General features: G+C 36.6%; 1 protein-coding gene across 4 annotated transcripts in view; it reads right to left on the reverse strand.

The window, feature by feature from the left end:
• The window catches only part of COBL (cordon-bleu WH2 repeat protein), a 241,175-nt gene that overhangs the window by 62,074 nt on the left and 165,033 nt on the right, over window positions 1-14,068 (reverse strand). For 3 of the 4 annotated variants that reach the window (XM_072412123.1, XM_072412122.1, XM_072412124.1), the window contains 2 exons: window positions 9,683-9,800; window positions 1,728-1,901 (listed from right to left, as the gene is read on the reverse strand). In XM_072412123.1, coding sequence (XP_072268224.1) covers window positions 1,728-1,901; window positions 9,683-9,800 — 292 coding nt within the window. The remainder of the gene's footprint in view (window positions 1-1,727; window positions 1,902-9,682; window positions 9,801-14,068) is intronic. The other variant, XM_072412125.1, reaches the window with a different exon arrangement.

Consider the following 14,068-nt stretch of genomic DNA (forward strand, 5'->3'; position numbering starts at 1 on the left):
CACATAGCTGGCTGTATGATTTTAGGGTTTTTTTTATGACAGGATGTCCCAGGGTTTGACTGGAAAGGTCTTCAATGGTATTTATGTATTGCCCAGGTTGAGGTGTTTTGCAAATTAATAGCTCCAGGAAAATTCATTTTGATGTGTAACTGACAGATGGCTTTAATAAAAATCCAGTATTAAGGGTCCTGGAGCCGAATCTGGCCAAGGGATCCTCGTCCACACAATCTATGTCCAGGTCTTCATCTGGACTTAGAGAACATGGGAGCTCTAGTTTAGTAAACCCCTGCAGACTGTGGAGCTCACTGTCTTTCCAAAGCAAGAGGGGAAAGGAGGTCAAGAGACCACCATTAGAGTGTAATTTGCCATATTTTGTTTTGTGCAAAACGACTTTGTGTCTTTCTGCTGGTAAGAGAGGTAACTACCAAAGAGGTAGTTAGTTGCCCAGCCAGGCTACTGTCTGTCTTTAGTTTTTTTACTTTGTGTTTATTGGCAAGAACTTAGGCAGGTGCCTAAAGTTTGTTCTGAAAATTGACCATGTGCTACCTTACTGAACTGGTGCAACTCCTGTTACTGTAAGCAATCCCCCAAAACAGGTTTTCATTTTTTACTGTCAGGTTTGCAGTAAAGTTTGCTCTCAGCGCTGGGACCAAGTGTTTAATGTTTAGCAATCATGACAGCACAATAGAACAATATATTAGTTCAACTACTAGCTTTACTATCCATATACCTACTAAGGCATTAAAAAAGCTTAAGAAATTTAATTACATTAAAAAAAGTCTTTATTTATCTTGATTATATACTGCATAGATCTTAAAATTATTATTCCTGCTCACTTAGTAAAAATAATTATTAATGATTGGTAGAGATATACTAATATTACTTTTTTAAGCCTTAACAAATACTTTGAACACTTGAGAGCTTGGGAAAGACAATGACAATTAATTGCTTTGGTTAGTTGCATCATTTAATTTTGTTAATTATACTAGTACAGGTAAATATAATTTCCTGTTTACCAGAAGCTAAAGCAAATTTCGTAATTTTGATAGATTGTTATTTAAACGTTTACATTTTTTTTTGCCATTTCAGAAAAGTAAATTTTTTTAACTTTGAAAAACAAAAAGTTACCAATAAACTGAATTACTTTGCAAGTTCTTTTTGATTAGGACCCTTTTACTTTGATTTAGTTATGGGGTCAACATACCTCCTTCAAAAAAGCAAAGACTAGAAAATGATGCAGACAATGGTGATAAATGCTAACGTTCAGAAAATAGAAATATAAATAAAGAAATCAAAAGTGCAAAAGATAGCTAATGCCTCCCTAATTGCTTAATATGTGGCTACCTGAATCCTTTATCAGCCTGTGGCAATCACAAGAAAAGTGAATAAAATGTATTAACCAGTGAATAAGCAAATCTTTAATCTCTTATATTTGTTGCCACAGAATTATTCTTAAAAATTATTTGTGCACATCTAGATTGTGCATGAAAAAATACAACTCTCCATCCTATCAATTGGTTTGCTCTTTGATGTTTATTCTGAGGCAAAGCATATCTGTTGATACCAACATTAATGAGCACAATTTAAGGGTTCATGGAAATCCGCCATAATAAATGGCTGGAAGAAAAGAAAAGTAGCCAGACTAGAGGAAAGCTGAGTGATAAAAAAGTAAAAGTGGAGCAGACAGGAGCAGATAAAATATATATTACAGCCTGGTATGGACCTACGTTTAGCAGGTATAGGTTTGGTTGATCCTGTTATAGCAGCTCCATTTTCATAGATAGATGGATCCATAATATCATTATCAGGTGGAGGGTAGGGAGGGGGTGGGGGTATCACTAAGTGAGGTGGACTTCTGGATGTTCCTCTTGGGGGTTTTTGTGGAACCTGCCGTCCATTACCTATGTGAAGATTAATATATAGATTATTTCATGTTGGCAACATATTATACATTTTGTCTTTCATGTTTCTTTAGAAGTTTACATGAACCCAAAATGTTTTTAAAGTTGCAAGTTCACACTTTTGCAAGTTCACATTTTTCTGATATGTATCACATTCAGCCACTGAACATTTGTTTACTGACAAGGATTCAAAATTTTTATGTTTTTGAATAAACTTGCCCAATGCAACCTTTATGTCAACCTTTAGTTTACCTGTTCCTTCTGTGCATGCCCGATATCAGCCATGACCAGAAGGGGCATTTTACTTCACTGAGGGTAAAAAGATGTCGATCTCATGCATGCGCAGTGAGATCACCACTCGTTTTTTCCCGTACCCAGAAAAGGGCCGGCACCCAACACCAGGACGAAGAATAATTCCAGGATGGCGCAGGACCCAATCGATAAAAGCTCCAGCGAGATCGAGGGATCTACGCAATTAAAAGTAAGTGTGATTTTTTTATTTTTCAGTTTAGTTCTACTTTAGGTAGGTCTGGGTTGTTTAGGGCAAATAGGCTCTACATGTTCTTTACTGCATACAAAACATAGAGAGGTATTTCCTGCTGATCTATTTCATTACTGCACTGTGTAATACATTAAAACACACCACAGCTAGATTGTGAAAGAACAAAGAGGATATTTCAGTGCAGCATCTACATTTCACTTTGAACATACACCTATCTGATGAGAACAGTAGTAGTAAAAGCAAGGATGCACTTTTCTTATCAGACATAACTGTTGCATAATCTTCATTAAGTTTTCCAGCCAAACTAAACAAATTTAATTTGCTTAGCATAATTGTACCATTATAATATAATTTAGAAATATTGCCTACAAAATATAAAGGGTGCACTTACTGGCCACAGACCAATAATTTACAACATTGTTTATTAGGCATGGTACAAGTGGTACCATGGTACAAACATGCTAAAGTAACCAGCAATTTACAGGTGCATTAGTACTTGATTCAAGAAAGAATAAATTATTTCTTGCATTAGTGATGCGGAATGTTGTATGCTCAATTCAAAACCTTTTTTTTTACAAAATGTATGTTCATTATGTATACCTGACTACATGCACAAAATTCCCTGAATAGGACATCAAAGTGGAACTCACTTGCCTAGTCTGGTGTACATGTAAAATTCTCTTCCCCCTGCTATACAACACCCCCTACCCGCAAGACTTTAGGAGTTCACTGCAATGCTGGAATATAAACAGACTAATTTCTGTTCCACAAGAAAATATGTACACCAATTAGGGGGAGTGGTTCACCACAGGTTACGGGTATTTTTCTATTTTTAACTATTTTTACTGTAAACAAGGTGAAATGTGCATGTTTTGCACTGTTTTACTGATTTTATAGTTCAACTTTTATTCTATTGACTTTACCCGCCCACCCTATAAGCTTTACTGATTGTTCCAATGTGCTGTTTGCACTAGAGTTCTGCTTAAACATTTCCTTCATTGGATGCCCATGATTGTGATAAGTTCACTAATAACCCTACTCCATTCATGGCGCAGTTCAAGAAATAAATTAGACCTAAATAAAAAGTGCTTTTTTCATAACGATACCCCAGAGAACAATACAATGCAGGTAGAAATATATACTGTAGTCTGCCATTGCTGACCTTTCCATGAAAATGTTAGTTGCCTTTAGATGTTTTTTTGAAAGGTTCCCCCTCACCAGATGTGCAGTGAGATTGGTCACCTGCACAGTGCAAGATTGAGTGATATGAGCAGCAGCAAGAAAAAGAGGAAAGAAGATGTTGTGCTCAATGTCCCATCCGCACCAAAAAAGGGGAATAGCCCCAGGGCAGCCCTGGACCTAATAAAGTCAGGATTGCAGGGGGGTTGAGGGCTTTAATGCTTTAAGATGAATTAAAACTTGACAAAGGTCTAAATCCTTCAGTTCTGTGACATACACAAAGTAATAGATACAAAAATTAAAAATTAATATTTACTTAGCTCTAAATGCCACCTTTTTAATATATGTATAGTACATAAACTTGGTGTTTGGCCTGGGAACCATTACATCACAAAACTGCGCAGACAACATTTTAAAGTCAAAGCATGTCTAGGTACCAGGAGGAAACATGTGCAAGAATTTAAAATGAAAATTGTAGCTTTTTGGTTGTCATGCTCATTGACTTGTTTTAGAGTTCTGACACTCTCCAACTTGAAGTTCAACTCACAAGGTATTAAAGCCAATTGGGCAGCAAAAAAGCAAGCCAACCAGTATTTGTTTTGCATCTGCAGACTCTTTATCTCTCTTATATAAGTTTATATGATAGTAAAAATTCTGCTGCCCTCAGTGAAGGTACCCAAGAAAAAGGAATAATAATAGAATATAGCAATAAATGTTGACATCATTTTATGGCGTTCAGTTACGGTTGATAAGTGCATCATAATATTTGTTTCCAGGTTAGTGATAATTCATACAATTATTCAAATGGATGGTGCATAACCCATAGCAACAGAAGCACATATATGGATAGGTGGTACTCCAACCCCTGAAGAGCAAGAGCCTGCTCCAAACATTTGGACTGACTCCGTTTTTTGTTTCCACTCAGGATTATCTGCCCCCTAAATGACAGGCATCTCTCTATACTAAACTAAGAACCTACTTCAACATTGTACCATTAGTCTCATCACCCTGAGGAAGACTTTTTGGCGAAATGCAACTTTTCTTCTCTCTCCTCTTGCATACTCCATTGCTGTATGGGGTCATCAAATAACTTTACTTTAGAAGCAATTTGTTACTACTAGGTTCTACACCCCACCAATGCAAGTGGGCTATGGGCCATCCATTTAAATGATTGAAGCCAATGTTATTAAATGTATAACATTTGCACAATATACTTTGACAATGAAAAACTCCTGTTGTTTTCTTCTCTCTTGTATACATATTTAATTAATGTTTTAAATAAGTGAACAAATACAATAGAACATTCTAAAAAATTTTAAGGCTGGCTTTAAAGAAAAGGTCTCCAAACTTTAATAAGACTAGCACATTTGCTTTATGCTATATCTGATGTTGTTTAACCCACTGAATAAAACAGTCAACTGCTCACAAATGTATATCATGCAGTGAACCAGTGCAGTAAACCACCAAGATGCAAAAAATTTCTAAGGCACGTCTTTGATTATCTTTATTCTAAAAAAACTCTCAACATTTTTTGCTTAATCCCCCTAGGGGTAATCCTGAGTGTGACTCGGGGTGGGAAAACAATGCAAAACGCAGTAACCCCGAGTCACACTCAGGTAACTTTGGGGGTCCCCCTTACCTTAGCCCCCTGCTCCAGCGGCGATTGCATGATCCCGCTGTGATGCCAGGGCGCTTCTCCGTCAGGGGGCGTGGCCAGGCGGTAAATTTAAAAGCAGATTACCGAGTAATCTGCTTTTAAGTACCGCCCGGGTACCCACCACCCCGCTGCACGCATCTGCAGTTAGATGCGATGCACCATGCAGGATTTCCGCATGGTGCATCGCATCTAACTGCAGATGCGATCACCAACAGTAAATCCCAGGGGTGATGCCAGCGGAGATTTCCCGCTGGCAGCACCCCCTGAATCTACTGCAGCTGCTCGCATCACCTGGAGATCAGCCTCCGGGTGATGTGAGCAGGAGAGTGAGCAGGGCGGGGACATCCCCACCGCATCACCCAGCAAGATGTGTGACATCCTCCGGGTGATGCGATGGGAGTGATGGATTCTGGGGGCGGGAAATTTTTTTCACAGTGAAATACACCAAAAAACACAAAATAAAAGTATCAAAACACATTTTAGTGCACCAAGCATCATTGCCCAGTGTCCTGATTTACATTTTGCCGACTATTATCCCTGACCTTGATCTGACCTTTTGATGACTTATAAATCACTTCCTGAATGTATCATTTCATCACTTTGTCTTTGACCTTCATTGTTCCTGACTGTTTGCTGGAGACCGCATGGTATCCAAACGGCATCTCGCCGGCGCAAGCGCTGTTTTGGAGGAATTTGAAAGCAGCAATAGCGATTTGGAGTCCCTTGTGGAATCAAGCGATAGTGATTCACCAAGAAAATTTGTCATCGGACAGCAAAAGTGAACTGAGCGATGATTCTGAACCTGTGCGCACATGGTATCCTATTGACCTTGATGCAGGCCAGGCAGCACCGCCAAGATTTCCATTTACCGGCGCACCTGGGATGAAAATTGAGGCTGAATGCGACGATCCCCTGCCATACCTGAAGTTGTTTTTGACCAATGAAGTTATTGAAAAAATTGTTGCGGAGACAAACAGGTAAGCCGCTCTTGTGTTTGCTTTTTGAAATTATTTGCTAATTTTTTTTATGCAAACATGTGCGCTGCTCTGTGCTATCTTTGCTGCTCTATGCTGCTCTGTGTTTGGTAACTTTTTGAAATTTTTTGCTAATTTTTTTAACTTCACTTCGCAAACAATGAGACTACCCATCCTGCACCAAAACTCAAAAAAATTGGGGAAGTATCTCAGATTATTCTACAAAATTTCCAGCAAACCTATGTGCCAGAAAGAGATGTCAGCATTGACGAAAGTCTAATGGCTTACAAGGGGAGGCTCAGCTGGGTGCAGTACATTGCGTCAAAGAGGGCACGATTTGGCGTGAAGACCTATATGCTGTGCGAATCCTCAACTGGCTACATCTGGAATACGGTACTGTACACTGGAAAAGGGACACAGTTCAACCCCAGATACAGCAATTATGGATTGGCCACATCTTCAGTCCCTTTTTGAGATATTGCTAGGTCAGGGCTATTGTGTCATAACTGACAATTTCTACACCTCTCCTGAGCTTTAGAGTTCCTTCTGCAACACAGAACAGATGCGTATGGAACCGTTAGGGCTAACCGGCGCAACCTGCCAGCACTGTTTGCAAAAGGGAAGCTGAAGACAGGAGAAATTGTTGCCTGGCAGAAAGGAAAGATGATGGCCCTAAGATGGCGTGACAAGAAAGATGTGTGACTGATGAGTACTGTCCATAATGTCTCCACCGTTCTGGTACACACAATGTGGGAAAGAAGTGATGAAGCCACAGGTGATGATTGACTACAACAACACCATGGGAGGTGTTGGCAGAGCTGACCAAGCCATGACATTCTACCCAGCGATGAGGAAACCGCAAAGGAAGTACTACAAGAAGATTTTCAGGCATCTTGTTGAGCAGTGCCTATGGAATGCCTACTTTCTGTACCACACCCGGGATGTCTACTAAAAATGTAAATATTTTTTTTTCTAAAATCTGCATTTAATTTATCTTAATATTTATCAAAATAATTTCACCCATGTTTGGAAAATTTCAATTAGAAATTTTTGATAAAAATTTTTTTTTTTTGATAAATTACACTGTTGTGGTCTATTTCATTATTTTTTATAATAATGATTTATAATTATGTATTATATTATAATTTATGATTATAGTATAATAAATAAATAAAATTATTATACCCCGGAGTTAATCCTAAGAACTACAGGCCCACAATATAAGCAAAAATTTCTATGCAAAAAAAAATAGGATCACTTTTTGCATCAAAAAACTGACAGAATTAGAACGCTAGGGGGGTTAAACTGTATTACCAAACTTAAAAATTTCAGTATAGCTGCCAAGCTCCAAATGTTTGAGATTAAAATATATTTAAATGTTACTTTGGCTAACAAGCTAACAAGTTGTTGGGGCCTCCAGTTCAAAAGCTTATGAGCAATAAATTATTTAAAAAATCTTGCAACTGAGTCCGATGTGCTTCCAGCACTTGGCAACCTGTAATTATTATCACCTTACCTACTTAAATTAAGTCTTGCAACTTAAAAGAGCAGGTAAACATGCACAGAGGCTAGGACATGAAGTAACACAAACCAATGAACTTGTTAGCTTTTAGCACACTCAAATAAAACATCCATTACATGTACAAAAACACAACATGCTTATCTTCTGCTAATGAGCAAAATGCTAATAAAATATAAACTGCATTACAAATCTTTATATTTTAACTCTAAACAAGAAATTAGAATGGTGTTAATGTCAGAGGACTTACAAGTTAGTAATCCGTGGTATGGTAACTAAAATTTAACATTCCAACATAATAATGAGATCTAAAAGCAATATCACAAGTCATTTAAGCCAAACAGATAACTTTGGAGTTGAGTTATGTGTAACTCAACTAGTTTACCTGCCAATATATTTGTTGTTCTTTTCAACCACTCTAGTGATTTACACAACTCAGGCAGCATAGTTAAGATGGTGACATCACTAAACATACTAACAGCTTCTTGTGCTACCTTCTTATTCAGTTAACTATGAATGAGCATCACCATATTGCTAAAGCCTTTCCTAAATATTCCTAGGTATCTCAGCTGACTACACATTTTTCATGTTCTGAACAAATTGGGTTGACTGCAATATGCAACATAAAATTTCAGAGCACACAACTGTCTGCTTCTATTTTATTACTGTTATGAAGGAGATTGTGGGAAGGATTTAGGAAGTAAATTAAACATTTAACATTTCATTGAATACAAACTAAAAGCAAATTTTGAATTTGTTTAGAATGACATTTACTTTAACATATATTGTTGCTTCCAACAATTTTTAACAAAAATGAGCTTAATTAATTTTTTTCTTAATGATAGAAACAGAATTAGAATTAGGTAAAAGGGCTTATAAGCACAACACTACAACTGCATTTCTTTTTTTCTTTCTAAAAAAATAAACATAAGAATCTCTGTCTAGTCAAACCTGAATGTTTATTACTGTCTCCGAACAGATCCATTATGTGTGATATTACTAAATGTATTTATTGCAATACACATGCCAACAATGTCCTCCGGCAAGACTAATGCCTAAGTTAATTTCTAATGCCTTTTTAGGCCATAAAAGGGGATTTGGTCAAGAACCCAAGGTGTGCAATAGGACTCCAAAGGGATAATAAAATTATTGGCCAATGTACTAAAAGCAGATTACTTCTTTGAGCAAAAAAAGCCTCTTAATTACAAGTTTTTAAAGCATTTAAGTAAATGTTTGACAAAATTTCTAACCCAATCACCTGCTGTTGATGATTTAAGTGTTCTGAAGTTAGAACCTGACATAATTTCTACAACAGATATCTTGTTTTGATGTGAAATTTTCCATGCTCCACAATAAGTATTAAATGTGTATTTAAACGATCTACACATATAATGTATTCTAATTTTTTCTTGGCATTTATATGAAGTATTATTTACTAGCACCATCACTGTAGTTCGGTGCAAATATTCAACTTATTGCACATACCTAAATATTCATGAGAATCTGAGGAGTGTACAGCAACCAGAATAACAACATAATTATGTACGATCCAATATTCTCAGGCTCGAGAAAGACATAAAAATGCCACTCCATTATAAGACAAGTGATAACTGCTTTCACATCTGAAACAGCTGAAATTACATTTGCAATTCCCAACAGTACATTAATTGATGTAGACATCTACAATTGAAAAAAATAAAAAAAAATAAAATGGAACTAACATGATAAGTTTCATGGTTCAATAATCAAGTTAGAGAATTCCAACTAATTTCTCATGTTATAATCAGAATGTAAAAAGATTCTGCTAAATGGATATTCGTTTTTTAGCCTACTATTGTGAAGTTAATTTTTTAGGGATCTAATTAGTGAACAAATTGGGAAGTGCAGCATACAATTTCATCATGTATATGCATTGTTAATGCATGCTAAGGTTCTGAAGTTAATACTCACCCGTGGAGCTTTTCCTTTTATCCAGATCTTCATTCTTTTCATTTGGCATTTGTGGAGTTGGTGGTGGTGGGGCTCTTCTTTTTTTTTTCTGCAGTTCCTTTTGAACTGTGGCAAAAACCTGAAATATAGCAAAGCATTATAAAGTGAAGACAATATGAATAAAGCATTTAAGTAAAGTGGTACTACATTACGAATATTTTGTAGTACTACATACTACAAGTATTTTGGTCCTTTACAAGATTTTGTGTTAAGCATATATAAATTTACAAAATCTACTAAAGACTAACTGATTATCTGAACTATAACTTACTGCGTAAATGCTTATATCTGACCTGTATATATATTTCTGACCTAAACATTTAAGGCTTCATACACACGCCAGATGATTCTGAGAATCAGATGCATGTACAGCGGCTGTCCGCATCATTTATGGATCCGTCCTGGCAGATCCATTAATGACGTGATAGATCCTTTCCAACAACAAAAGTCTAACATGTGTAAGTAGCCTAATAGACAAGGCTCTGAGAAACTAGGCCAAAGACCTCCTCGGGGGGAAAAGTCACACGGCAACTCTTCCCCTAGAGCTTTCCTCTGCTATTGACACTGTTGATAACACTCTTTCACTCTTTTAATCCTGCATTTTATTGGTATCAGTAACACTTCTCTTCTTGGTTCACTTCCAGTTTACTGATAGCTCCTTCAAAATAACTCATCCTCTCCAACTCCCTTTCTTGTCAGTGGTCACGAACATGTTGATGTTTCCCAAGGTTTAGTCTTTGGAGCTGTTCTCTTATATCTGTACACCTCTTCCTGTGGCAAACCTATATCTTCATTTGGCCTACAATACTCTCTCCTCAATCTATAATAAATGTTGGACTTAAAAGTCTTTATTATAGGATGGATATCAGTTATATGAACATCAAAATAATTTGTACATAATTATTAATATAAATCCAACCATTAAATTCCCTGTAGGTTTTTTGAGGTGATTTGTCAGCGAAAGAAACACACCAATGCTTGGAAATATAAGTATAAACAGTGGTACCTCGGTATAGGTCTGCTTTGGAATAAGTCCAACTTGGTATGAGTCCTGTTTGGACCCGAAAAATTTTGCTTGGTGTACAACCTTTTTGCTAGAACTTGTATGCGTCAAAATGAGTCATAACACCGCTCGCTACCCTTATTTACCTCTCTCGAGACAGAGCCATGACTGCCCACGAGCGTAAGTACGCCACTTGCTACCATTCAGTGAACAACCCACGCTATAACTCCCTGTGAATTACATATTATTTCCTCCTCCTCCCTTCTCAGCACCATCCTAGTAGGTACTCGACTCTTCTCAGCAAGGTAAAGTGAGGTCAAATTTTCATTTATTTCATCTAGTTGCTTTTGTATTTTTGTATTTTAGTATTAATCAATGTTTAAATTATTCTTTACAGCCCCATCAATGTATAATATGCCAATAACAATATGATTTTTTTTCATGGGAATGGATTAATCATTTTCTTATGGGAAAAATTTGTTTGGTCTAAGTCCTGTTTGGTATAAGTCCAAGGATCTGGAACGGATTAAGGACTTATACCAAGGTACCACTGTATTATATTAAGGACAAATTACCAAGCCAAAGCAGACATAAACAATAGGGCAAGAGAAAAACAAACCAATAGATAGATTGCAAAACAATTATAAGTACAAAGTTGACCAGTATTTCTAACTAGGCTCCTAAGGCCCTCTAACACACACGCTTAAAGTTAATGTATCAAAGTCCTTACTGAATCCATTTGCTGTCCCTGTCTCAGAGAGAATCCCTCTGTGGTCCTCCCTATGCTTTCCTGCACCCTGTTTTTGTAGGGATTTCACAACCTTCTGTGCCGTGTACCAGTGTCATGTGTTATTACTATCAATGGTGCAACTCTTTTCCCTATAGGTTTCTAACACATATTTTCGGGGGATATGTGGACAAAGGGTCCGCCCTCACAGGTGCTCTTGCTATTTGTGTACTTAAGGTACTTGAGGTCTTGTCTTATTGGGGGAGAAATGAAAGGTCTATTATTTTATTGTCAGGAACTTGTTTACTATTTGCTCAATATAGACAATATCAGGTGCTGCTAACAGATGCTGTATAATACTTTGACCATAAATAAACCAGTGTGTGTGTGAGAACATTCCAATCTGTATATCACACAGAAATCCCACAGAAACCCGCCATCTTCAATTTTATCAATACAGTCATTTAATTATGCACATACCTAAATACAGTAATGCAATTATTCAATTTACTAATAAACCCCTCAGAATACATTATTAACATATATTTCTGATTAGTGCCACCCTGAAATATATACACTTCAAACTACTGCTCATTTTGTTTGCCTTTAAATCACTCCACAGCTCCTGTCTCACCAACATTTGTGATCTGATACACAAATACACCCCTATACAAATTGTGTGCTCCTCCAATGATTTCCTAATGACTTCTACACTTATAACCACTTCCCATGTACCAGACGTCTCTAGAGTTGGGCCGACTCTCCTGAACTCCAATTCTTCTTGCACTAGACTAATTTGTATATATTTTAGGGCTTAATTTATAAATTTGGAGTTTAGTCCTGTACTTGCAAAAAAGGCCAATTTGCTCTTGTTACTTGTGTCTATTACATCAAATATTCATTAGTTTTTATTTGCAGCAAAATATATCCTAAACAAAAAGTTTTTTTTTAATTTTTTTTTTAAATATGTGTGTGAAAGTTTAGCTTAAAAAGCACCTCTGCTATAGTCATTAACTTTTTTAACAAGCAATAAAAGAAAAGCTTTACAAGCTTTACAATCATTCATTCCTAAGAACCTCAAAGATGACAACAAAAACAGACAAAGTCAAGTTTCAGTGCGTCTGGGTTCACCTCCATGTGGCCATGATTTAAAAATGTTTCCACAATATTTATTGAGACAGATATGGACATTTAAAGTGCTTTACAGCTTGTTCAGTGCAATATGGAGACAGGTTAGGTTAAACCTAATTATTTATAATCTTTTGTTAGGTGATAATATTTGAAATACCATGTTTCTGTGTAACAAATAATGTAAATACAGGGACAGCCATGCTTGCTTAATAAATATTCAGGCTCTACTATTTACCTAGATTTAAACTCCAGCCAAATTACTTTTTAGACATTGAAAAACTACTGATCTTTTGTGCTACTTCTGTCACTGTGGACCATGCATGGGAATCATGACATTTAATGCAGAATACCCACATAAAGGAATTCACAAAATATTTTTCCTTTTGGCTACATTCTGCAGCTTGTCTACAATTTTACCTGTTTTTCGCCATTTCTAATATATTATTTTTAATATTTTATAAATTAGGGAAAATTGGGTGAAATTATAATTACATATCATCTTAACCCCATCTAAGTTATTCAGTATCTGTGGTTGCTATTTTATGTTATCTGGTGTGAATTACTCACATTATTGAAAACTTTAAAAGCAATATACTAAGCCCCCTTTCAAATTTGTGGTGTACCGTAAGTTGCTTCTACCTAGCTCCCGATTTGCTGGTATACCTACAGGAGTGGCAACCACTGCATCATGCGCAAATTTGTTGACCTGCAGTAGAGGAAAAAAGTAGTAACCCTGCAACATGTAACTTCCGGTAAATGAGACACAACCCAAACGCAACCATGTTCAAATGCTTAGACAAAGTGGTTCACAACTGCTTCTATACAGATGAGCAGTTAGGAGCGCAGTTAAGCATGCAGTACAATGCTGCAGTTTACTGTAAACCTTTAAAAGGGCCGAAATCAGTAAGTAGCTCATTAAAAAAAAAAAAATTACCTTATGTATAAAAGAGGTACCCTGACTTGACAAACCAAGCTAGGGATAGTACCCTGATGTACAACTATTTGAACCAATGGTACAAATTAGGGCAGTTGTTAAGAGAAACAGGTCAAAAAGACAGTAAACATGTGTACCTAATTAAAAAGGCACAGATTGTATACAGTATGCCCTGTTTTCTGAAACTACGGCTCAAGTGTGATGTTCGGTGACTTTGATTTTGCTTTACAGCAATAAAGTTCCAGGAGTTCTAAAACAAATTGGCTTTACATAACTTTTATCTATTCACAACAACTTCATGATTCACAGCCTGTGGAAAGCATAGACTCTTTCAGTAGCTGGCTGCAACCTGATAACTTCTTATGCATGCAGTCAAAACAAAAACTGAAATGAATATGTTTTCACCCTGGCCTTGAAAAACCCCAGACGAAAACCTGACATGGAATGGAATTATTTATGGGTTCATTTTTAGTGCTGTAAAGGCCCAAGGAAACACTCCATAAATATATTTTAATAACAAAAAGCTAGAGAAAGTGAATATTTAGGTCTTTC

The sequence above is a fragment of the Pyxicephalus adspersus genome, chromosome 5 (genome assembly GCF_032062135.1).
Source record: "Pyxicephalus adspersus chromosome 5, UCB_Pads_2.0, whole genome shotgun sequence".
NCBI classification, from domain to species: Eukaryota; Metazoa; Chordata; class Amphibia; order Anura; family Pyxicephalidae; genus Pyxicephalus; species Pyxicephalus adspersus.